This window comes from Triturus cristatus, chromosome 3_2, assembly GCF_964204655.1.
Source record: "Triturus cristatus chromosome 3_2, aTriCri1.1, whole genome shotgun sequence".
Taxonomy (NCBI): domain Eukaryota; kingdom Metazoa; phylum Chordata; class Amphibia; order Caudata; family Salamandridae; genus Triturus; species Triturus cristatus.
The window spans coordinates 693,685,381-693,710,850 of record NC_140584.1 but is presented as its reverse complement, the minus strand read 5'-3'; the positions used below and the strand labels follow the sequence as shown (position 1 = coordinate 693,710,850).

The 25,470-nt window shown below is 49.0% G+C and overlaps 1 protein-coding gene across 1 annotated transcript in view; it reads right to left on the bottom strand.

Moving 5' to 3' along the window:
• HSPD1 (heat shock protein family D (Hsp60) member 1) overlaps window positions 1–25,470 on the bottom strand; it is a 189,155-nt gene that overhangs the window by 74,550 nt on the left and 89,135 nt on the right. Inside the window, exon 8 of the mRNA XM_085648746.1 lies at window positions 14,033–14,132. Within this exon, the coding sequence (XP_085504872.1) occupies window positions 14,033–14,132 (100 nt within the window). The remainder of the gene's footprint in view (window positions 1–14,032; window positions 14,133–25,470) is intronic.

Below are 25,470 nucleotides of genomic sequence, written 5' to 3'. Positions count from 1 at the left end.
TGGTTTCTAGTTTGTAATAGCTTTGCATTGCTATTTATATATGCCGGGGATGACGGGGAATGATTCAAGCTTTGAAATCTATGAAAGTTCCAATACTGGTACTGCACATGGTGGATGTAATGAATATGCTACTTACCAGTATGCATCTGTTCTTGGCATGTAGGGCTGCTGACATTCATATCTGTGCATAGATCGCCGCCTAGTGTTGGGTCCGGATGTTTGCACGTTGTTGTCCTGGAAGAGTCTTCGAAGTATCCTGGGATAGGTGACTCCTCCCCTGGACTACAGTGCGCATGGGCATCCTCTCCATCCTCAGATTGTTTTTCGCCATTGTGGCAGTGATGGAGTAGATACAGAAAGTGATGACCATGCTTACAGTAATTCTGAGAGCTGCAGCTGCTACAGGCGCCGGGGAGGAGGGAGGGCGATGTGAATGTCAGCAGCCCTACATGCCAAGAACAGATGCATACTGGTAAGTAGCATATTCAGTTCGAGGCATGTGGGCTGCTGAATTCATATCTGTGCATAGAATACATAGCAGTGCCCTCTATTAGCGGCGGCTACCCGTGCCAGCTGCAGCGGTCTGAAAAAGTTTTGAGAACAGCCTGTCCTACAGCTGCCTGCTGTTTTGATTGCACATCTACACAATAGTGTTTGGTAAATGTGTGTGTAGTGGACCAGGTGGCTGCTCTACATATATCATGCAGGGGAAGGTTTCCTAGAAAAGCCATGGAGGCCCCTAACTTACGTGTTGAGTGGGCTCGTGGGGGAATCGTTAATGTGCGTTTAGCCTTTTGATAGCAAATTTGAATACACTTAACGATCCATCTGGCTATACCTGCTTTGGAGATAGCGTTACCTTTGTGGTGTGGGGCAAAGGCAACGAAAAGTTGTTTTGTCTTCCTAAAGGCTTTAGTCCTGTCGATGTAGTACATTATGGCCCTCTTTACATCTAGTGTATGGAGTGCTCTTTCTGCGACAGTTTGTGGGTTTTGGAAGAAAACAGGCAGTTCAATATTTTGATTCATGTGGAACTGCGATATTACCTTTGGCATGAATTTTGGGTTGGTACGTAGTACGACCCTGTTGGCGTGAACCTGTATAAATGGCTCTTGAACGGTTAGTGCCTGGAGTTCACTAACTCTTCTTAAAGAAGTGATCGCTACTAGGAAAGCTACTTTCCAGGTAAGGAATTGAAGCTCGCATGAGTGTAGAGGTTCAAAGGGTGGACCCATCAGGCGTGAGGACCAAGTTGAGGTTCCACATTGAAGCCGGTGGGTGGCTTGGAGGAATGACTCGTTTGAGGCCTTCCAAGAATGCTTTGATGGCAGGCACTCTGAATAGAGAGAGGTGCTGCCTGGTCTGCAGATAGGCTGATATGGCGGTCAAATGGACGCGTATAGAGGTGTACGCCAGATTGCATCGGTATAGGTGTAATAGATAACAAATTATGTTTTGTATGGATGCGTCTAGCGGGTCAATGTCATTATTATTGCAATAAATGACGAACCTCTTCCATTTGGCTGCATAGCAAGCTCTGGTAGTGGGTCTCCTGTCTTCCTTAATGATGTCCATGCAGTCAGGTGGCAGGTTTAGGTAGCCAAACTCTAGGACTTCAGGAGCCAGATTGCCAGGTTCAGCTGTTGCGGATCTGGGTGCTGAATGTCTCCATGGTTCTGCGTCAAATGCACGGGTTTGATCCGCAGCCTTTGATGCGGCACCACGGAAAGTTCGAGAAAGGTGGTGTACCACGGCTGGCGTGCCCACGTTGGAGCAACCAGGACGAGTGTCAGTGAGTGTTGTCTGAGTTTGCGTGCCACCAGCGGTATCAGTGGTGCTGGGGGAAAAGCGTACGCAAATCTGCCGGACCAGTTCATCCATATCGCATTGCCCTGCGACTGCGGATGTGGGAACCTGGCGGCAAAGCTTTGGCATTTTGCGTTTACGTTTGTGGCGAACAGGTCTATCTCTGGATGACCCCACTGCTGGAAGTACGGCTGGAGTACTGATGGGTGTAACTCCCACTCGTGCATCTGGTGGCTGTGTCTGCTGAGCAGATCCGCCATCTGGTTGTCCTTGCCGGGGAGGTGTTCTGCCATGAGGAACATGTTCCTCTGAATGGCCCACTTCCACATGCTCTGAGCCAGATGAGACAACTGTGGAGAGTGTGTTCCTCCCCGTTTCTGTATGTAGTACATTGCGGTCATGTTGTCCGTCCGGATCAACACGACCTTGTTGCACAGATGTACTTTGAATGCTTTCATAGCTAGGAAGATTGCCATCAGTTCCAGAAGGTTGATGTGCATCTTCTTCTGTTGTGTTGTCCATAGTCCCTGCACTGTGTAGTGGAGTACATGAGCTCCCCATCCCTGGAGAGACGCGTCCGCTGTCAGTATTATCTGTGGAACAGGCTCTTGGAACGGTCGGCCCTTGCAAAGGTTTTGTGGATTCCACCAATGCAGAGAGTTGTATGCCCGACCGCTTACCAACACTAGGTCTTTCAACTGTCCGTGAGCCTGATTCCACTGACGTGCTAAGCACTCCTGAAGCGGGCGCATATGTAATCTTGCGTGCGGGACTATGAAAATGCAGGAGGCCATCATGCCTATCAACTGCATGAACACTCGCGCCGGAAGGGAGTGTTGGGGTTTGAACTTGGAAATCAGCATTTGCATGCTGTTGATCCTCACTAAATTTGGCTGAGCTGTGGCCGCCAGAGTGTCTATAGTCGCACCTAGGTACTGTTGTACGTGTGCGGGCTGGAGATGGGATTTTGGGTAATTTAGTGAGAATCCCAGACTGTGAAGGAGGTGAATGGTGCGGGACATGTGGCTGGCACATTGCTGGGCTGACTTCGCTTGAACGAGCCAGTCGTCCAGGTAGGGGTAGACGTGTATGTGCTGCCTCCGTAGATGTGCTGCCACAGTAGCTAGGCACTTTGTGAAAACCCTGGGTGCTGTTGTCACGCCGAAGGGTAGGACTTTGAATTGGTAGTGCTGCCCCTGGACAGTGAACCTGAGGTATTTTTTGTGTGAGGGGTGAATGGGTATATGGAAATACGCGTCCTTGAGGTCCAGTGTGGCCAGGAAGTCTCCCTGCTTGAGAAGCGGAAGGACTTGCTGTAGAGTGAGCATGTGAAAATGCTCGGAAAGAATGTATCTGTTCAGGGGTCTCAGGTCTAATATAGGTCTGAGAGACCCGTCCTTTTTTGGTATTAAAAAGTACAGGGAGTACACCCCCGTACCTTGCTCGTGGACGGGTACGACCTCTATTGCGCCTTTTAGAAGCATACTTTGCACCTCCTGCTGTAAGAGCGTTAAGTGCTCTGAGGACATAGGACGGTTTTTTGGAGGAATTGTGGGTGGAGTGGAGGTTAGTTCTAGACAGTAACCGTATTTGACAATATCTTTGACCCACCTGTCCGTGGTGATGGAGTTCCACGTGGACAGGAACCTCTGTAGCCTTCCCCCGACAGGTGTTAGGTGGTCGGGAGGAAGGGAGAGGGCGTCACTGCTTGTTCTTGGGGGAGGACCTGGTGTTGCCGTAGCCGCGTCCTCTGCCTTTTGTAATGGAGCCACGATATCCACCCCGGGTGTTCTTATCGTAGGTGGTTTGTGTATTGCCCTTGTTGTATGTTTGTTGTGACCCCTGTCCTCTACCTGCTCCTCTATTTCCGGGGCGACGAAAGGAGCCGCTCCGAAAGGACTGAGTCTGGAGAGCCCCCATGGACTTTGCAGTGTCCGTGTCCTTTTTTATTTTCTCTAGGGTGGTGTCAACCTCCGGGCCGAATAAATAGTCGGGGTTGACAGGCTGGTTGAGTATGTTATTTTGCACCTCTGGTTTGAATCCGGAGATTCGCAACCAGGCATGTCGTCGCAGCATGACGCTAGTGTTTATGGCCCTGGCAGCTGTGTCTGCGGCATCCAGCGCACACTTGATGGATGCGTTTGTGAGGAGCTGTCCTTCTCTGATAAGGATCTCTGCACCTTCCTTGTATTGGTCAGGGAGATGTTGGAGTAGTTGCTCTAATGTGTCGTAGTGCGCTCTATCGTAGCGAGCGAGGAGCGCTTGAGTATTGGCTATACGCCATATGTTAGCTGCCTGGGCGGCAACCCGCTTGCCAGAGGTCTCTAACACCTTGGACTCTTTGTCCGGGGGAGGAGCGTCACCTGTCGTTTGCGAGTGTGCCCTCTTGCGAGCATTCGCAACGACAATGGAGTCTAGAGGTAATTGGCCTCTGATGTAAGTAGGGTCCCCAGGCGCTGATCTGTATTTTTTGTCGATCCTGGGGTTTATCACCCTTGCCCTGGTGGGTTCCTTGAAGATGTCCTTGGCTGGTTTTGGGACCCCTTTCAACATGGGCAGAGTCTTTACATGCCTCTGAGGATGCGAAAGTGTCCATAAGAAAGTCGTCCTCGACGGTGTCAGAGTGAAGCTGCACCCCATGATTGGCCGCAGCACGTTCAATTAGAGCGTTGAACGCTGCAGTGTCTTCTGTGGGAGATGTTTTTGCTCCATAGAGTTGCGGGTCCTGTGCATCTAGAGGTGCACCTGGGTCCACAGGGTCATCCCAAGCTTGATCAGGGTCCTGCTGGTCGACAGGGTCCATGTCTCCGTGGTAGGGGACTTGTTCACCCATGTAGTCTTCCAACGCATCCGTGTCGGAGTGTGTGGGAGAGAAGGATTGTGGATCCTGGTAGGGTGAGTGGAAAGGTTCGTAAAGAACAGGTTCTGAAACCGCAGGCAGCTTTCTTTTTAGTGGGATCCGGAAGGAGTCCAAAGCTGGCTCCGAAGTTATCCTCCGTTTGTGGATAATCATCCTGCTGGTGTCGGCGTCGATGAGATGTGATGGAGACGTCTCATCAGAGCGGTCTGCAGGTGTGACCGTGGTGTGGGTGACCCGTGTCCTGATTTGGAACAGTTTCGGGGCCGTGGCTGGTGGCAGGCCAAAAGTAATGTTGGCTGGCGCCGAAGAGGCTGCTGGAGCTTTTATTGGCTCAGAGCCCGACGTGTCCTGGAGGACTGTTTTGGTTTTGTTGCTCTGCGCCGCAACGGGTCGCATCTGGAGCGCCCTCGAGTCTTTAGCGCCGACCGGTTCTGTAGAGGCGGCCGTGGACTTTTTCGGCGCCGGTGGGTCATCGAGTCGAGGGGCGGGAATGGCCGTCGACGTCTTCGATGCATGAGGCTTTGGTGTTGCCGTCGAAGCGATGTGAGACGCAGCAGGCAGTTTGACCTTTGGGGTCGGAGTCGATTGCGTCGGTGCCGGGAGCCGAGCAGGTGTGGGGGCACCGAAGGCCTTTTTCCGTATGCCGACTCCGACGTCGGCCGCTTCGAGTTCGGCACCGAAGTCGCGCTTGGTGCCGACGCGTTTCGATGGCGTCGAAGGTGTGGAAGGCCTCGATCCGACCAGCGCCACTTTCGGTTTCAATTGAACCTGAACAGCTTTTGGTTTCGGTTTCGAAGAGGGGAAACCAGCTGGTTTGGGCATTAATGGCTGCCGCTGAATGTCTGAGGCCGGGCCCGAGGGCGGGGCCGAAGAACTGCGGGATAGGTCTCGGGTAAGGCCCGAAGGCGATCCCTCGACCGGAGCCATAGACTGTTGCACTGGGCTCTCTTCAGTCTGAACGGGTAGGCCTTGCTCGTCACCGGAGCTACTCTCTTCGGCCCCTAAGGCCTCATTGTAGTCTCCTACCTCGGTGTTGTCTTCATCTCTGCGAAAGAGTGTTTCGTCGACGTCTTCCGATCCGGAGTCATGTTCGGAAGCGGGACTGGAGGGTAGGTTCCCTAATTCTTCGACATCTTCGGTCTCGGCGTTGAAGATGTCGGCCGGGGCCGCGTGCTGTGCTTCGAGCCTCGCCGCTCGTCGGTTCCGTAGAGTCTTCTTGGATCGGAACCGGGCACAGGCCATGCATGTAGATTCGTCGTGATCCGGCGAAAGGCATTTGTTGCACACCGGATGGACGTCGATGTGGGGATATTTCGCATTGCATACCGGACACCTCTTGAATGGTGTCCTCGATTCCATCGTCGATTTCGGGCCGATGGTCAGGTAAGATGCGAAAAGTTGGTTCTGGAAGTTAGTAAACTAACAAAGATTCTATCGATACCGATCGAGAAACAGTACCGACGCGAACTAAAGGCCTTTTGGCCTCGAAATTTTTTTTTCCTAACTTGAGTCAAGATAGCACATCCGAACCCAATGGCGGAAAAAAACAATCTGAGGATGGAGAGGATGCCCATGCGCACTGTAGTCCAGGGGAGGAGTCACCTATCCCAGGATACTTCGAAGACTCTTCCAGGACAACAACGTGCAAACATCCGGACCCAACACTAGGCGGCGATCTATGCACAGATATGAATTCAGCAGCCCACATGCCTCGAACTAAAGAGAGACTGACTCAATATCACGATGTGGTAAACTCTCATAACATACTCCTTCACCATTCTAAACAAAACGAGGATCTGGTCTGAATTTTGTCAGAGTACTGGCTAGATCAACAATTGTTAAAAGAGCTAGAAAAGGGTGTCTCGTGGTTGGACTTTGAAGCTTACCCTACAGCAGACCTCAACCTGAAACTCTGGCCTACAGGTAGGTATATTGTCAGTGGAGCATGCAAACAGACGAGGAATAGCTGCAAATCAGACCATGTGGAGGTGGAAAAAGATTTGGTCCAGTTGCAGAAATCTGTGGGGTTGGCTGAAGAGCTGGGCCGAAGTGGATTAAGCTTGTAATACCCAGTCTAGTAGTTTGTACCTACCAGAGGATGAAGCACACATCCTGTAAAGATCATGAAGAGTGTGCAACTAACAAGTTATCCAACGTAAACCTGGACAAAAATACCCTGAAGAGTCTTTGAAAACTGAAATCTTGAAAATAGGTTATTTTTGCTGCTGAAATTGTCAAACCTGCCCATTCAAATGCTTAGGAAATGTCTTTTAATACCAAAGGCACCGTACTGTTAATTATGGACATTTCAATATTATATTTAAACCATCTGTACGCATCCGTTTAGGTGACTTATACCTCCCAAAAAATGTCACTTCATAAAATATATATTTTCTTTAAAAACCACAATTAGTGTTTTTTAATTTGTTTTTAAACAATCACTTTCTTTCCATAAGTGTTATTTGATGCAATATTACCTTAATTACAGCTTCAGATCTCTGCAAGATTTGAACTTCCCCTAGCTACTAATTTGTGAGCCACAGGATTCCTTAAGGGGTTGATTGACATTTTCTTTGCTGTCCCCCTGAACTGGTTCTGGGAGCACTCATAGTGCAGACTATGTGGCCTCGCCAACCCTCAATTTGCCAGGTGGATTTCTTTAACTTTTTATTGTAGTCCACTGCTACCTTCAAATGTCATTTAGCACTGCCAAATTTCGCCCTGAAAAACTAACGAGACTGCAAGAAGAGTACTATTGAGGACTCCCTTGCGGCAACCGGATTCATACAGCAACAATTAACAAAACGTTGGTCTTTATTAATTCGCCAGTCAAGGAACATACTTATTTTGTGACACCATGCCTAGAAGTCATCTAAAAACAATTTCCAGTCTATTCGTTGCTATTGGGCGACATAGACCAATTGGTGCAATTAAAGTAAACAAAGACTTCAGTTCACAGAAGGGGACAATTGGTTATACGACCGCACATTTGTTTGAAGGAACTTATGTGGTCTTACTTGTGACTGTTGTCAATCTGTTCGAGACTCGGGTCTTCACTTAATTGCCAAGTTATGAGATGCACATTCTTATGAAGTGGCATTCAATTAGCTCAAATACACAGTATATTTTGGTGCCAATAGAAGGTACATTTTTGCGCTTTAGTAGCCTAAAAAAAACAATAACTGACCAATTTTATCAAAAAGTTTCATTTGTAAAGTTGTGGTGTCTCGATCACAATGCATGTGGAAGGGACATACAATGCTGTTAGAGTAGGCATATTTAATAATTAAGTAACCCCACAACCTCGGAAAACTGACAATGATCTGTACCGTATAAATACGTCTGGTCAGATAGTTGCACTTCAAACTGGCTTACCAATAAGATACTAAAAAGAAAGGAATATGCTACTTACCAGTATGCATCTGTTCTTGGCATGTAGAGCTGCAGATCTACACACTTTTGCATAGATCGCCATCTGGTGTTGGGCCCGGATGTTTGCAGTTTGTTTTTCCTCTTGGAAAGTCTTTGGAAGTCACGAGGTCGGTGACTCCTCCCTTGGTTCGTATTGCGCATGGGCTTCGGCTCCATCCTCAGATTTTGCGCCAGCAGGGAAAGATGGAGCGTAGTACTAACAGTGAAGAAACCCATGTGTGTTGTATCTAAATAAGATAGACTGGAACAGATACAGGTAGCCGGGTGGGCGTGTGTAGATCTGCAGCTCTACATGCCATGAACAGATGCATACTGGTAAGTAGCATATTCCGTTCGAGGCATATGAGCTGCAGATTACACACTTTTGCATAATCTATATAGCAGTTCCCAACCCTAGCGGCGACCACCGGTATCCGTTGCAGTAGTTTGAAAAAGTGTTTTTAGTACAGCCTGGCCCACACTAGCTTGTTGCTTGGTTTGCACATCTACACAGTAATGTTTAGTCAGTGTGCGGTGTTGACCATGTAGCTGCTTTGCAGATATCATCTAATGGGTTGTTCCCTAGAAAAGCCATAGAAGCCCCCATCTTTCGTGTCGAGTGGGCTTTAGGGGGGAACAGATAGCGTGCGTTTTGCCTTGTGGTAGCAAATCTGTATGCATTTTACAATCCACCTAGCTATCCCTGATTTAGAGATGGGGTTGCCTTTATGTGGTGGAGAGAAAGAGACAAACAGTTGTTTTGTCTTTCTGAAAGGTTGTGTTCTCTGGATATAGTAAAGTAAAGCCCTTTTAACATCCAGTGTGTGTAGAGCCCTTTCTGCAACAGTTAGAGGTTGCGAGAAAAAAAACAGTAATTCTACCGATTGGTTTAGATGAAAGGGGGAAATGACTGGGTAGGAATTTTGGGTTGGTACGGAGGACAACCTTGTTTGGGTGCATTTGGAGAAAAGGTTCTTGTATAGTAAGTGCTTGTATCTCACTGACCCTTCTAAGGGAAGTGATGGCTACAAGAAAAGCGGTTTTCCATGTGAGAAATTGCAGTTCACATTTATGCAAAGGTTCGAAAGGCGGTCCCATTAGTCTTGTGAGAACTATGTTTAAATTCCACACAGGTGAGGGTGGTACTCTGGGGGGAATTATTCGTTTGAGGCCTTCCATGAAGGCTTTAATGGCAGGCACTCTGAAAAGTGATAGGTGCTGTCTGTTCTGTAGGTAAGCGGCAATTGCTGCGAGGTGTAGCCGAATGGATGTATATGCTAGGTTACACCTTTGTAGATGGAGCATGTATGCATAGCATATGATGTAGCATATGATGTGCTGTATAGATACGTCTAGAGGGTTGATTGTGTTATGGCAATAAACAACAAATCTTTTCCACTTTGCCGCGTAGCAGGCTCTAGCAGTAGGGCGCCTAGCTTCTCTGATGACGTTCATACAGTCAGGGGGAAGGTTAAGGTATCTGAATTCTAGGATCTCAGGAGCCAGATCGCAAGGTTGAGCTGAGCTGAGCTGGGTCCGGGTGTCTGATCTCTCCATGGTTCTGGGTTAGGAGGCATGGTGAGAGGTGTAACTTTTGGTGTGGCACTACCGAGAGTTCCAGCAGCTTGGTGTACCACGGTTGTCTGGCCCATGTTGGAGCTACTAGAATCAGTGTGAGGGAGTGCTGTTGTAGCTTTCGCACCACTAATGGAATTAGTGGGAGAAGTGGAAAGGCGTACGCAAATTTGCCTGACCAGTTCATCCATATCGCATTGCCTTTGGACAATGGGTGTGGGTATCTGGCGGCGAAGCATGGGCATTTTTTGTTTTCGTGGGTGGCGAAGAGGTCCATGTGTGGAAGCCCCCACATCTGAAAGAACGGGTGAAGAACCTGCGGGTGAAGTTCCCACTCGTGGCTCTGCTGCGTTTGTCTGCCGAGCAGATCTGCCATGGTGTTTGACTCCTGGGACATGTTGGGCTAGGAGAAAGATTGTGTGGAATTACCCATCTTCATATGCTCTGTGCTAGTTGAGACAGCTGTGGAGAGTGTGTGCTGCCTTTTGAATGTAGTACATGGCCGTCATGTTGTCTGTGCGAATAAGGACTGCCTTGCCTAAAATGTGTGTGAAAGGATTTTAGGGCTAGAAAGATGGCCAGTAACTCCAGATGGTTGATGTGGAGTAACTTTTGTTGCGGCGTCCATGAGCCCTGCACTGAGGTGTAATAGATGAGCTCCTCAGCCGGCGAGCGATGCGTCGGTTAGGATTATTTGTGGAACCGGGTCCAGGAACGGTCGACCTCTGGAAAGATTCGTGGTGTTCCACCACTGCAGAGAGCGATGGGTGCGACCGTCTACCAACACCATATCTGTCAGTTGCCCCTGGGCCTGGTTCCATTGGCGCGCTAAGCACTCTTGGAGTGGACGCATCTGTAGTCTTGCATGAGGCACTATGAAAATGCAAGTGGCCATCATCCCTATTAGTTGCATAAACACTCTTGCTGGGAGAGAGGTATGAATCTTTGACGCAAAGCCTGAATGCTTGCAATCCTGGCAGGATTGGGGTAGGCTATGGCTTTTGAGGTGTCTATGGTGGCACCGAGGTATTGCTTTGTGTGGGATGGTATTAACTGGGATTTTTGGTGGTTCACCGTGAAACCTAGCTGGTGAAGTAGTTGGATTGTAGTGGCGGTGTGATGTACACATTGATTGTAGGACGTGGCTTTTATTAGCCAGTCGTCCAAATATGGGAAGACGTGAATGTGCAGTCTTCTGAGGAGTGCCGCCACTACCGCTAGGCACTTGGTGAATACCCTTGGTGCTGTTGTGACCCCGAAAGGGAGCACCTTGAACTGGTAGTGTTGCCCGTCCACTACAAATCTGAGGTACTTTCTGTGGGCATGGTGTACCGGAATGTGAAAGTATGCGTCTTTCAAGTCCAGTGTGGTGAGAAAGTCGTTCTGGGAGAGGAGCGGAAGTACCTGCTGAAGTGTTACCATGTGAAAATGGTCCGAATGCATGTATGTGTTTAGAGGCCGGAGATCTAAGATGGGTCGTAGAGTCACGTCTCTTTTTGGTATCAGAAAATATAGGGAGTAGACCCCTAAATTTTGCTGATTGGCGGAGACTTGTTCTATCGCCTTTTTGGAGGAGGGAGATTACCTCCTGTTTTAGTAACGTGGAATGTTCTTGTGACATTGGGCGTTGCCTGGGTGGAATGTTGGGGGGTGGGGGGGGGGGGGGGGGGGGAGGTAGATGTCAATTCTAGGCAGTACCCTGAACGAATAATTTGGGTCACCCATCTGTCTGATGTGATGGACTCCCAGACGTGATGGAAATTTTGTGGTCTGCACCCGACCGGAGTGGGATGGTCTGGAGGGAGCGGGGGGGGGGGGGGGGGGGGTTGGGGGGAGTCATTGGGTAGGCGGTGTGGCAGAGCGGGCGGTATTTGTTTTGCCTCTGCCTTTGTTATTGCCTCTATAGCCGCCTCTTTGATAACACCTTGTGAAGGTGGATTGAGCAGGGGATTTGTAGGACGTGGACGCGCTATCTGAGGAGTAGCCACTGGCCGTGCCCTGAAATGAAGAGCGGCGAAAGAAGCACCTAGGAGGGTGTGACTGTAGGGCTCCCATAGATTGCCGTATCTGTGTCTTTCTTCATCCTCGAGGGTCTCATCTACCTTTGGACCGAACAGATGTTGTTGATCAAATGGATGATTTAATATGGAGGCTTGTACCTCAGGTTTAAAGCCTGAAACTCTCAGCCAAGCATGGCGACGAAGGAGGACGCTAGTGTTAATGGCCCTGGAGGCTGTGTCTGCTGCGTCTAAGGCACAGCGTATAGAGGTGTTCGTTATGGTCTTACCCTCCTGAATTAATTCATTGGCCCTATTTCTGTATTTTTCTGGGAGATGGTGCATGATGGTTTCTAGTTCATCATAATGCGCTAGGTCGTATCTGGCCAATAGCGCTTGAGTGTTGGCGATGCGCCATATATTGGCTGCCTGTGACGCAGTGCGCTTTCCTGACGCGTCCAGGAGCTTTGACTCTTTGTCAGGCGGTGGTGCTTCGCCCGACGCCTGGGAATTTGACTTCTTCCGTGCAGTGGATACCACTAGGGAATCCAGTGGCTCTGGCCCTTTGATGTAGGCAGGGTCTGTGAGGGCAGCTTTACACTATGCGTGGGTTTAGGACCCTAGCCCTGACTGGGTCTTTAAAAACCTCTGGCGCATGTTTTATAACCCCTTTGAGCATAGGTAGTATAGAAGTAGACCTATGTGCTGTATCAAAGGTGTCTAGGAGGAAATCTACCCCTAGATAATATGCCGCCCTCTGAAGTAGGTGGTGAAAACGTAATTAGTCTTCTGGTGGAGATGGCCTGGATGGATAAAGGTCATCTTGTGGGACATATGGAATGTCTGGATTATTATAATCGTCCCATGGGTCTGGGGATCCTGTAGGGGTGGGGTCTTGTGGCACATCTGCTGGATCGTAGTATGGGTCCCGCTGATCATCATGGTCTGGAGACTGGGTCGGAGAGCGATGAGCCAGGGGCGGAGGGGGCGGAGGTGGGGAAGGCACTCTGAAAGGAGAGGTAGCACAGTCTTTCCTCTTTGGAGGTGGAGGCGGAGCTGGTTTGTCCAAATGTCTCTTTTTAGAAGAAAGTGCCAAATGTCCAGTTTTTGGATTCGTGATAAGTGTCTTTTGCAAGGGATCCGGTGGAAAGAGTTCTTGAGACAATGGTTGTTCGGTCGGCGCCAAAGGTTTCGGGGCCGATGGCTTTTGAGACTTGTCCGTGCGGTGCTTCTTTGGAACCTCGCATTTTTTATTCGGCGCTGAGGCAGGCTTCGGTGCGGGAGTGTCGGTGCCGAGGGCCTTATGATGTTTGGTCGGTACTGAGAGGCTGGGTTTCGACACAGAGGGCTTTGGTGCGGAGCTCGGTGTCGAGGTAGAGGCCGATCTCTTTTTCGGTGCCTAAGTGTGTTTATCGGCACCGCTGGCAGGCTGGCTCGAGCCAGAGCCGCCGGAAGGCTTATTTAGGCTTCTTCACTGGGCCCGAAGGTGGGGTGTTCGAAGCAGTGTCTTTGGTCTTGCCTAGGCCCGGAGGCGAAGGAGTGACCGAAGCCTTTTTGGGTGTCGGCGTGGGAGGGGGTATTTTACTCACGACCCTCTGCGCCGGGGTGATGTCCTCCACATCCGAGTCTTCGGAAGCACTGACGAGGTCCTCTTCGGTGTCCTGCTGTCACGGAGCTTCGACATCGTCCCCGAAGATGGCGACTGGAACGGAAGTCGAGGATTGCGCCATGTTTCGTCTGGCCCTTCGATCTCGAATAGTCTTTTTGGATCTGAAAGACTTGCAGGCGGGACAGTCTCGAGCCTCGTGTTCAGGGGAGAGGCAGAGGTTGCACACCTCATGGAGATCTGTGTGGGGGAATTTGGACCCACATCGAGGGCACTGCTTGAATGGAGTTCTTTCCATCAGCCGGGACTGGAGCTTGGATAGGCCCGAAGGCCGCCGTCGACTGGAATCGAAGGTGTGTCGAAGAGAAGGTGATTGAGGAGATCAGGATCTGAACAATACCGCGAAGAGCGAGGATTCCGCTTCGATCGTCGAACTGGAATGTTCGGAACCGGAGCGCGAAGTATTACATCCGAGCCCGATGGCGGAAAAAGACAATCTGAAGATGGAGCCGAAGCCCATGCGCAATAAGAACCAAGGGAGGAGTCACCGACCTCGTGACTTCCAAAGACTTTCCAAGAGGAAAAACAAACTGCAAACATCCAGGCCCAACACCAGATGGCGATCTATGCAAAAGTGTGTAATCTCGAACATTACATTATCCTCAACCAGTCTGTAGAAAACCTGTGTAACTTTAACATGCATAATTTGGAACGCAAGGCCAAAACAGAGTTATTAGACTAGGAGTCTTATTTACATTGCAAATATAACATACTCACAGCACCACCAGAAGCAACTGCCAAGTCTTTAAGCTGGTTCTTTCGATTATCTCCAAAACCTGGTGCTTTTACAGCAACAACTTGCAGTCCAACTTTCAGTCTTCGAGAAAGAAGAAATTAATTTCAGCAACAATGCATTTCCACACCCAAGGAACATTAGCATTCCCCAAGTACCAAACCTTAGGATAATACCCAGTCCAAAAACAGTTAAGGCATAGTGTTAGTTACATTTAGACAACATACTGCACTCGCAATATAAAAAAAATGTGCATCGCGCTAGCTTTTGCAAAACAGCATTTACCTCAATTTGAGCATCTATGGGAGAAAGGATTAGAGAAGAAATGGAAACGGTGCAAAGCTGGAACACAATAGGAGATTGTTTTTGAGGGTGGGGGGTGGGTTCTGTTTGAAAGGGATAGGCAAGAGGTAGATTATTAGAAATTACAGGAGTTTGTGTATACACACACACAAATAATTGCACCGAAGGACATCTGTTTCCATTTTTTATTTTCAGCACAAGCACTGAATCCAGACCCTCCATCTTAAATCATATCATGGGATGGAACAGGTGTTCGATTTGAAAATGGAATTAAACTGTTTACCGAAAGTCTGTAAACTGGCAGAAGTTCAAATCATGGTCAAAGAAAGGGTGTTTGACACCCATTTTTGTTGTACGTTCTGATGTGTTCAGGAATGGTTGTGGGTGGTAGAGGTTTGCAAAAAAAGGGTCACTGAGGACTGTTTCAGTAGTCGAATAGATGGATTTGTGCAGTCCTAAAAATCTAGATTTTTGCATTTATTTAAAATACCCAAATATATAATGCAAATAAATGCCACACGTCTGTACTGGTTTACACAAAGGCAACTTCCACATTCCAGAAAATGAAAGGGGAGGCCCTTTGTAAATGCTCCTTTTGTCCCTCTCCTCCCCCTCTCAACTAAAATGATTAAAGGTACCTATCAAAGACGAGGTGTCCCTCACCCAAAAATCCACTGCACCTGAAAATGAATAGTTAGCAAGGGTGGACAGCATGAATGCCTGCCTGTCAAACCCATGTTTGTGTCTTAAAATGTAAGAAGCTGGCTCTTTATACAGTGGGCCAAAACGAGATACATTGTGTAAAGAGTCCAGGCAACTCTTAATGGTTTACAAAAGGCAAACAGTAACACTAAATGCTCTCTTTTGTGGTAGTGTGGGTGAGCAGTTTAGGCTTAGAGGTTAGTGCTGAGCATTTGTTTTACACAGAGGCAATAAATGAGAGAAACACTCAACTATAAATCCGAGAATAAATTAGAAAAGTAAGTTGTATTTTTATATACATTTTGATACCAAGAACTTCTTCATCAAGTAAGCACTTTAAACAGAGGGTTTTTTAACCGGTAAGTAAATGTTCACTTCAAAGACTTTACGCAGAAAGGCTTTCCTATGGGGAAAATGGCATATGTTGCCTACAGTTGTGGAGGGGTGGATGGGTGGGGTAGTCTCCTTCGGGACTTAAAGTAGCAGGGGGACAAGGTCTAAAGTACCACCAGTAGTTACTAGTTACCTGCCTTGGGGCTTCCAGGTGCAGAGGTAGTGGCCTGGTTGGGAGCTTTGTGCCCTATGCCAGTGGAAAGAAGGGGGCAGGGGGGGGGGGTGGCACCTAGAAACAGGTTGCAGAGGGGCATTTAGGGACAAGTCCGGGAGCTCCCAACAGGGGGCTTGGGTCACAAGTGTCCTGAGACCAAGGGGGCACAGATGGTTATTCCGTACCTGGGGTGCTCGGGTAGAGGATGTAAAATCAGGACAAATAGCCACCCTGGAAGTGGGTCTCTGCATTGTGTAAATCCCTCCATAGCTGCTTGATCTTGGTTCGGTTAGAGTCCCGATACTCCGGGTATTAGTGCTGCGCAGCTCCGGTCGGCCCTGGTGTCTTTTCACTCGGTGGGAGGACAGATATGACCTTCAGGGGCACAGGTTGCTCTTCCTGGGGGGCTGCTGCACTGTGCCAGCCAGGTAACGGGCAACACTGTAAACTGGACTCTGCTTCTTCGGTGCCTGCGGACACTCAGGGAGTAGCTCCTCTAGCCCAAGAGAGATTACTTGCAATTTGTTAAGGGCTGGCAGTCTACCACTTATATGCTTAGCTGCATAACAAGTCACTCGGTCAAGATTGTCGAGACTGGTGCAGGCAGGGGTTGGCACCAAAAGTCCTCAGCAAGTCTCCAGTTCTCCTTCTCTGGCAGCTCTTCTTTGTCCTCTTCTGGATCTGTTGAAATCTAAATTCCTGGCATCAGGGGCGCCCCTAAATACTCAATTTAGGTGAGTTACAGTAGTATCAGGTAGTAGACAATGGGCTACTTACCTTTAGGGTACCTATTTGACCACTTCCTGTGGGAATAACCCTGACCCAGTGAGCCTAATTCCCCCCAAAAACTAGAAGGTGGAATTCTCCTTTTCATGCTCCCCATCAGGCTAGTTCTACCCCTAAGTTGGGCTACCTGATGTGAACATGCCTCCCAACTAGCTATCTTTCACACCTGTCCTTGTGCCAAATGGCTTCAGGGCAGGGGGTAGCATCGCCAAAGTCTGGGTCACGTATCAAAGGTGGCCAAGTCCTTTCAAGCTTCCAGCATGGAAATGCTAATAACTTGGCCATCCTACTTGGAGGATGTGAAACCTCTGGCCAGAGTAGGCATTGTTTATGCCCTTAGAGCGTGGCTGTCGAAGCTGGCTCTTTGCACAGTATAACTCTTTTTGGTATTCCATATAAAGAGTCCGGGTAGCCCATATACGTGGACAGGGGCTTGCTTTACCAATTCCAAGGTGCACTCTTAGGGGATAGTGTGGTCGATCAGAGAGCTGTGTTTGACATCTGCTACATACATACAGTCAACAAACGATAGACCCGATTCAATAAGGAGATCCACAACAATTTATAAAATAACACTTCTCCTTACATAAATGTAGGCACCATGATCATCACAATCCGGCAAGTACGTTTAGAGTATGAATTTTTACAGCTTTTAAAAGTCAACACTTTCTGGAGCGTAATGTTATCCTATAGAGAAAAGACATACTGCATACAAGTAGTTTACATAGACTTACAGGACCAATCGTCTGGACTTAAGTCAAGTATGGGGCAGGGTCCAAGGCAGCACCAACAGGTCACCTTGAGCATCACTGGGGCAGCTGGATGCAGAGGTGCTTTAGAGTGTAGGGTGCCCCGTGTAAGTCAATGGGGATCGGTCCGGTCAAAAAGAGGCTGCAAGCTGGTACTAGGGGGTACCAGTCCGGCCAAACCAACAAGGGGGCTCAGGTCTCACAATGCTCACGCGGGCGGCTGGCTGCAGTGGTGGCCTAAGGTGTTGGGTTTTCATGACCAGGGACACTCGCAGTAGAGGGGACCTGCACAGAGGTTGCAGACGGCATCAGACAGTCCACTGTTGGCAAACTGGTGGCCCAGGGACCACGCTGGCACCATTGGCTCACTTAAATTCGAAATAGGGGGCACGGGTGCAGTCGTGCTTTCTTGTGTCAGATTGTGGCAGTCCGGAGTCCTCGCAGGTTCTTCTCGAGTGCCTGCAGGAAGCAGGTAGCAGCTCTGCTGCTCCAAGGGAGTTCCTGGGTGAAGGCTGGATGTCATCTCAGGCTTTTGGAGGCACAGGCAGCTGCAGGACGGGTAGCCTTTGGCACAATTGTTGGGTACAGCAGACAGGCCGGCAAGGTTTGGGTTAAGTCAGCCGCTGGTGAGGTTCTTGCTTTCGCAGCTCTTCAGTGTCCTTCTTTCAGGTCAGCAGGATTTGATTTCCTGGTGCCAGGGGTTCACCTAAATACCAGACTAGGTGTGTGCAGGGGAGTAGCCAATGAGCTACTTGCCTATGGGGTCATTACGCACCCAATATGACCACTACCTGAGGGAAGTGGCCATAACCATGTCCCAGAGTTCCTAATTCTGCCATCACTAATTTTCATGTCTATATCAGGTAGGCAACCTTAGGGGTGGAATTAGCCCAAAGGTGAACACGCCTCTCACTCATTTTCCCACCGACCCAGGTGCAACATTTGCCTTAATCAGGGAGGGTTGGCATTCCTTCAACTCAGAAGGAAGCAAGATTCACATACCAAAGGCAGTGGGCTCTTTGAAGATCCTTGCCTTGGAATGCTAATTTACAGGTCATCTTGCTGGAGCGGGGTGTAAAATACCCTCTGCCGGAGGAGGCTTTGTTCCAGACCTTCCAAGAGCCTGGGCTCTCACCCCTGGGTGTCAGAAACCAATCTGTGGTGGCAGGCTGGTCAGAACCAGTCAATCAGTACACCAGCATGTATTAATAAATTTATCACTGGAATTAGTGTAGGTTTATTAATACAAGATTGGTAATTTGTAAATACCAGTGTCCAGCACATTTACCTAAAATGGCTTCCCTGTTCACTTGTGATATCTAACAATAGAATTCGACATCACAGGGGCATATCTGCTCATACAGATATGTCCACAGATATGTCCAAACGTGTAGTGTACGGCACCCTGATGTAGGGCTGTAAGGGGCTACTGTAGGGGTGACATCCCAACACTGCATGCAGTGTCTGCAGGCATGGCACACAGGGAATGTGTGCCATGTTGTGTTTTCACTATTGTCTGCACTAAGACACTCAGCCTGCAATGGCAGTCTACATGAGTTAAGTGAGGATGGCAGAATACATGCTGCAGTTCTAAGGGACCCTGTTTGGCACCCGTTCCTGAAGCACCATTTACTAGGGACTTACAGGGGCACCAAAGGTATTGCCAATTAGGAGAACAGTTGTGCAGTTTTAGGGAAGGAGATCTGGCTCTGGGCACCTGGTTAGCAGGAACCCAGTACACTCTGTCAACGTTCAAATACCAGGCAAAAGGTATTGGGGAGCATGTCAAAAAGGGCATTTTCCTACATACAGCAATGATACTTTTAAGTTCAGAATGTTCATCGCACCAGTGTACATCAACAAACTCCTTAAGCCTGTGGTGGTGCTGCTTCAAGGACAGCATGGTTTATAGACTACAGGTACAACTTTTTGTCACAGAACAAGAAATACTTATGAACAGATAAGGAGCAGTAGCATACCCTCATGATTTGGGCTTGATGATCAGTAAAAAAAAAAACTAGGTGTAGGCCCGAAAAAGAGAAAAAGATTCCTTAGGGTCAACCATCAACATAGATTAGTATCCTTGACGTCCTGTCCCAGACAGTCTTGGATATTCAACAAGATAATACAGACTTCACAAAAATGCAATCTCCTTGAGGAAGTAGGCCTGGGGTTATAAACCTTCTGGTAACTAATCGTGGCACGTTTCCCCCAGGGCTCCTGTATTAGAGGGCATTGCAGAAAAGGAATATCAAACCATGACAGGAATTTTCTATAGTATCAAATGGTATTTCCAGAGAAGTTATAATGGAATGCCAAAGATGTTAAAACCTAAAAAGGGCAGGAATGGAGGACCAGAGCATGTTATGCAGACATGGCCAAGTATGAACTGCAGTACTATTTTTGTTGTGTCTTTAAGATCCTGAGCTTTTACTAGTGCTTTCCAAATCAAATGCCTTGCTAGGGACCCATTCTTTGTGCTATATTACCCTCCGGGTGTAACATGTCAGTCATAAGATACATAAACCATCCCAGATGAGTGAGATGTGGCATACGGACATTTTGCATTACTAACTAGATCACTACTGAGGTTTGCTATTTGAACACCAGTTATTTAGGCCAAAAAAAGCCTTCAGACCCTAAACAGTAAGTGCTAATGCTGCCAATGAGGAGCTGGGGCCACACATCAAGGTATGGTTGCATTTCGCCTCAATGCTTTGTGCAGGAATTCCTTACTTGGGGACCGGATGAACAGGCTGAGCGACCGATTGCTCCTTTTACAGGATTTTCTCAGGCCAGGGGACAAAGGACTTAGAATACAGTCTCATTTGTGTGGACACCATAAGCATGGTTATATCAGGGCCTCTTACAACTTTTCTTGAAAACTCTTCTCCTTTCCAACAGGCAGTTTCAACTTAGGTCAGGCGGTGTGTGAAAAGAGGGTGGGGCTTGGGGTCTGAAGAAGGTTACCAGAGAAGTTTCAAGGGCTCCCTGCAGATGGAGAATACATGTCCAATGGTACCATTGCATCCAAGGCATTCTAACCCGTGGTACAGGAGGGTAAATTGCAGTCAAAAATCATTTACACCCGTTGAAAAATAAGTTTTGTTTATCCTAGTAAGCTATGAAACATCACAATTCCTGCTTCTGTTCCAGACTGTCAATTCAAGTTATAAATGTTGAAGAGTTTTAGATCTAAAAGGAGCTTGTACTGAGACTTAATTTGAAGATTGTGTACTAAAGACCTGCGTTGGTGTGTTACCTGTCCTAGGTTTCACTAACAAGGGAAATGCTACTTACCAATATGCATCTGTTCTTGGCATGTAGAGCTGCAGATCTACACACTGTGCATAGATCGCCATCTGGTGTTGGGCCCGGATGTTGCAGTTTTTCCTCTTGGAAAGTCTTTGGAAGTCACGAGGTATGTGACTCCTCCTTTGGATCATATTGCGCATGAGCTTCGGCTCAATCCTCAGATTGTTTTTCGTCAGCGGGGAAATGGAGCGTAGTAATAAGCAGTGAAGATGCACATGTGTGCTGTATCTAAATAAGATAAACTGGAACAAATAAAGGAATCCGGGGAGGCGGGTGGGTGTGTGTAGATCTGCAGCTCTACATGCCAAGAACAGATGCATACTGGTAAGTAGCATTTCCCCGTTCGAGGCATATGAGCTGCAGATAACACTCTGTTCATAGATTATATAGCAGTACTCGCTCCTAGCGGCGACCACCAGTGTCTGTTGCTGTGGTTTGAAACAATGTTTTGAGTACAGCCTGGCACACACTAGCTTGTTGCTTAGTTTGCACATCTATACAATAGTGTTTGGTGAAAGTGTGCGGTGTAGACCATATAGCTGCTCTGCAGATATCATCTAAGGGAATGTTCCCTAAAAATGCCATGGAAGCGCCTATCTTACGTGTAGAGTGGGCTTCAGGGGGAACAGTGAGCATACGTTTTGCTTTGTAGTAGCAAATCTGTATGCATTTGACAATCCACCTAGCTATCCCAGATTTGGAGATGGGGTTGCCTTTGTGTGGTGGTGAGAAAGAGACGAACAGTTGTTTGGTCTTACGAAAGGGTTGTGTTCTCTCGATGTAGTAGAGGCAGGCTCGTTTGACATCTAGTGTGTGGAGAGCTCTTTCTGCAGTGGTCGGTGGTTGAGAGAAAACTACGGGCAGTTCCACAGATTGGTTTAGGTGAAAGGAAGAAATGACTTTAGGGAGTAATTTTGGATTAGTGCAGAGAACAACCTTGTTACGGTGCATTTGCAAAAAAGGTTCTTGAATGGTGAGTGCTTGTATCTCACTGACCCTTCTGAGGGAAGCAATGGCTACAAGAAGAGCAGTTTTCCATGTTAGGAATTGAAGTTCACATTTGTGTAGAGGTTCAAAGGGAGGCCCCATTAGTCTTGTGAGAACGATGTTTTGGTTTCACACAGGTAAGAGTGGCACTCTTGGGGGGGGGGGGGGGGGGGGGGGAGAATAATTCTTTTGAGGCCTTCCATGACCGGTACTCTGATGAGTAGTAGATGTTGCCTGTTTTGTAGATAAGCTGCTATGGCCGCAAGGTGCAGTCTAATAGACATGTAGGCTGGTTGCATCTTTGTAGGTGTAGTAAATAGCCTATGATATTTTGAATGGACACATCTAGGGGATTGAAGTTATTGTTGACAATAGATCACGAAACGTTTCCACTTGGCAGCGTAGCAAGCTCTAGTGGTAGGTCGTCTAGCTTCTCTAATGACGTTCATACAATCAGGGGGAAGATTAAGATAACCGAATTCTAGGATTTCAGGAGCCAGATCACAAGGTTGAGCCGAGCTGGGTCCAGGTGTCTGATCTCTCCATGGTTCTGGGTTAAGAGGCGTGGAGAGAGGTGTAACTTTTGGTGCGGTACTACAGATAGTTCCAGCAGTGTGGTGTACCACGGTTGTCTGGCCCAAGTTGGAGCTACTAGGATGAGAGTGAGGGAGTGTTGCTGTAGTTTGCGCACCACTCATGGAATGAGTGGGAGAGGCGGAAAGGCGTACGCAAGTCTGCCTGACCAGTTCATCCATATCGTATTGCCTTTGGACAATGGGTGTGGATACCTGGCGACGAAGCTTGGGCATTTGGCGTTTGTGGGTGGCAAAGAGGTCTATCTGTGGATGCCCCCACATTTGAAAGTAGGGGTGAAGAACTTGTGGATGGAGTTCCCACTCATGGATCTGTTGTGTGTGTCTGCTCAGCAGATCGGCCATAGTGTTTTGGACTCCTGGGACATGTTGGGCTAGGAGAAAGATGTTTTGGGGGTATGGCTCATTTCCATATGCTCTGTGCTAGCTGAGAGAGCTGTGGAGAGTGTGTGCCACCTTGTTTCTGTATATAGTACATGGCTGTCATGTTGTCTGTGCGGACTAGGACGGCCTTGCCTGAGACATGTGTTTGAAAGGCCTTTAGGGCTAAGAATATGGCTAGTAACTCCAGATGGATGATGTGGAGTAACTTTTGTTGAGGTGTCCACCTGCCCTGCATGGTGTGATGTAGTAGGTGAGCTCCCCAGCCGGAGAGCGATGCGTCCGCTGTCAGTACTATCTGAGGAATCTGCTCCAGGAACGGTCGCCCTTTGGAAAGGTTTTTGGTGGTCCACCACTGCAGACAGCGATGGGCACGACCGTCTACCAACACCAGATCTGTCAATTGACCCTGGGCCTGGTTCCATTGGTGTGCTAAGCACTCTTGGAGAGGACGCATCTGGAGTCTTGCGTGAGGTACTATGAATATGCAAGAGGCCATCATTCCTAGAAGTTGCATGAACACTCGAGCTGGAAGAGTGTGTTCCGGTTGAAATTTGGCACGTACAGCCTGAATGCTTACTATCCTGGCAGGACTGGGATAGGCTAGCGCTTTTGAGGTGTTGTGAGAAAGTGCCATCTTTCTTGCATGGTATGCCCCCACTTTTTGCTAAATTGCTGAATGTACTTCGATTAAGTGTACCCTGGGTTCCTGCCAATCAGGTGCCCAGGGCCTATGTTCCTTCCTTAAACCACACAAACTCCAAATTGGCAAACCCTAGCCACATGTCAGCCCCTAGTAAATGGTACCCTAGGTACCCAGGGCCTTGTGACCAGGGAAGGCCTCTAAGGGCTGCAGCACTCATTGTGCCACCCTCAGAGACCCTGTACCCTTACACACACACACACTGCCCTTGCAGGCTGAGTGTCTGGGTGCAGGACAAAACAAAGAGTCGACATGGCACACATCACTGTGTACCATGCCCATCACCTACACTGCCAAGGCATATGTCAGCCACCCCTCTAGCTGGGTGCATTACGCCTATGGTGTGGGCACAGGAGCAGGAGCCCTGTGCCCCTACAGTACCCGGGTCCATTCCTGGGCACTGTAAGTGCAGTGCTGTCATTTAAGAATACATGGTGCTGAGAGCTTGTCAAACACGAGCTCCACAGCACCATATTGGCAACACTGAACCCTGGGAAGTTTGGTATCAAACTTCTCAGCACATTGAACCCACACTGATGCCAGTGTAGGATTTAATGTACTAAGCACCCCAGAGGGCATCTTAGAAGATGCCCCCTTACAGCTAACTTGCAATCCACGTCTGCTCGGAGGCTGCCCAGGCTGCCACACAGCAGACACGTTGCTGGACCCCTGGGTGGGAGAGCCCCTGCTCTCCCGGGCCTGCAACAATGCACATCCTGGGTGAGGTGAGAAATCTCCTCCCCCAGGATGAGCAAAGGGAAGCTTCAAAGGCATGCCGCCAGTTGGAGTTTCCCCAGGCCACTGCAACCCCCCACTCTGGCGGGAAGCTTGGCCGGAAACCCCATACAAGGACAGGGGATGTGCCAGCCTGCCCACCCCACCCCTCAGGTGGGGGAGGCGAGGTGAAGCACATCTCCGGGCTCTCGCCATCTTGAAGCTGGGAGGCCCTACCCTATCAGGATTAGGCTACTGCCCCCCTCCCACAGGAGAGAGGCAGGATAGTGGGTGTACCCACCCCAGGACAAGGACCCATTGGTCCCTGGCCTTCACCTACCTGTAACGCCCCTAAATCTAGTATTTAGGGGCCCCCTGAACCTTCCTTCCTTAGATTCCAGATAGAAAAACGACAAGAAGAGCGAGAAGAACAAAGACCTGCCCTGCAGCTGCTAAAAAGAGAAGACGACACCAACTGCTTTGGCCCCAGCCCTACCGGCCTGTCGACTCTCGAACCTGCACCAGCGCGGCATCCCACGTGGCCAGCAACCTCACCAACCCCGGAGGACCTGGCTACCTTTTAGCTCTAAGCCCCTGGGACTCCCACGAGTAGAGGCTCTACTCAAGAAACCTACTTGCTATCCCTGGCACCAGCCCGGGACCGCGGACCCAACACACTCTGCACCAGCCAAGCCTGGCCAGTGCCGGAGTGGACAAAGACCCAGAGGACGACCCCACGGCGACTGTGACCCAGAGTCCGGCACCCAAGGACCCCCCTCGACATCCCGGAAGAAGCCTGCAGCCTCAGAACCAAGTGCCACCCCAGCCGCGATCAACCAGAGGGTAAGATTCCCGACGTCAAAAGGCACCCCTGCACCCGGCGCCCTGCGACCCCCTGTGCCCAATCCCGGGGTACCCACCTAACCTACAACTACCCAACTTACCTCTCGAAGTGGTGGTGGCACCTGAAACATCCTCGTCCCCGAGCCTGCAGCCTCTTTCCAAACCGGAACATTCCCATTGATTTCCATTGAGCGCCCTAAGGCTCAAAAGCACCCTGCACCCAGCCGCCCGAGTGGCCCTGGCAGTGCCCTCTCTACACTAACCTACTCCCCCACTTGCCCTGAGTAAGTGACCAGGAGCCCAGCTCCCACAGCCGCGTGGCTTGCCAGACAGCAGCCACCAACCAAGGCCCCCCTATCCCTCATAGGATAACATTGGGCCCAACTCTCTCTGCACCCGGCCGTCCTGAAACCACTGAGGGTGAACCAACTGTACCTACCTGACACTGGGGGACCCCTGAGTCCATGCCCGGAATTTCAACACTACCAGTCGAGTACTTACCCTTAAACCGCTAACTTCATTTTCCTCATAGGGTAACATTGACTGGCTTTTTCTTCAAAAATCTTCTAAGTGTGAACTTTTCAAAACTGCAAAAATTCACCAAAAATCAGCCAAGTGACAAAAACGAATTTACTCACCTGCTCCTAGGTGAGCTCCCAGTGCTGGATCTTGGTGCCCAGCCCTGACTCTGAAAAGTGTTCACAACTATACTTACTTCTAACTCATTTTTCTCCCATAGGAAACCATTGTCTGCTTTTCTGTGAAATTTCTTCTAAGTGTCTACTTTTGCAAATTTGAA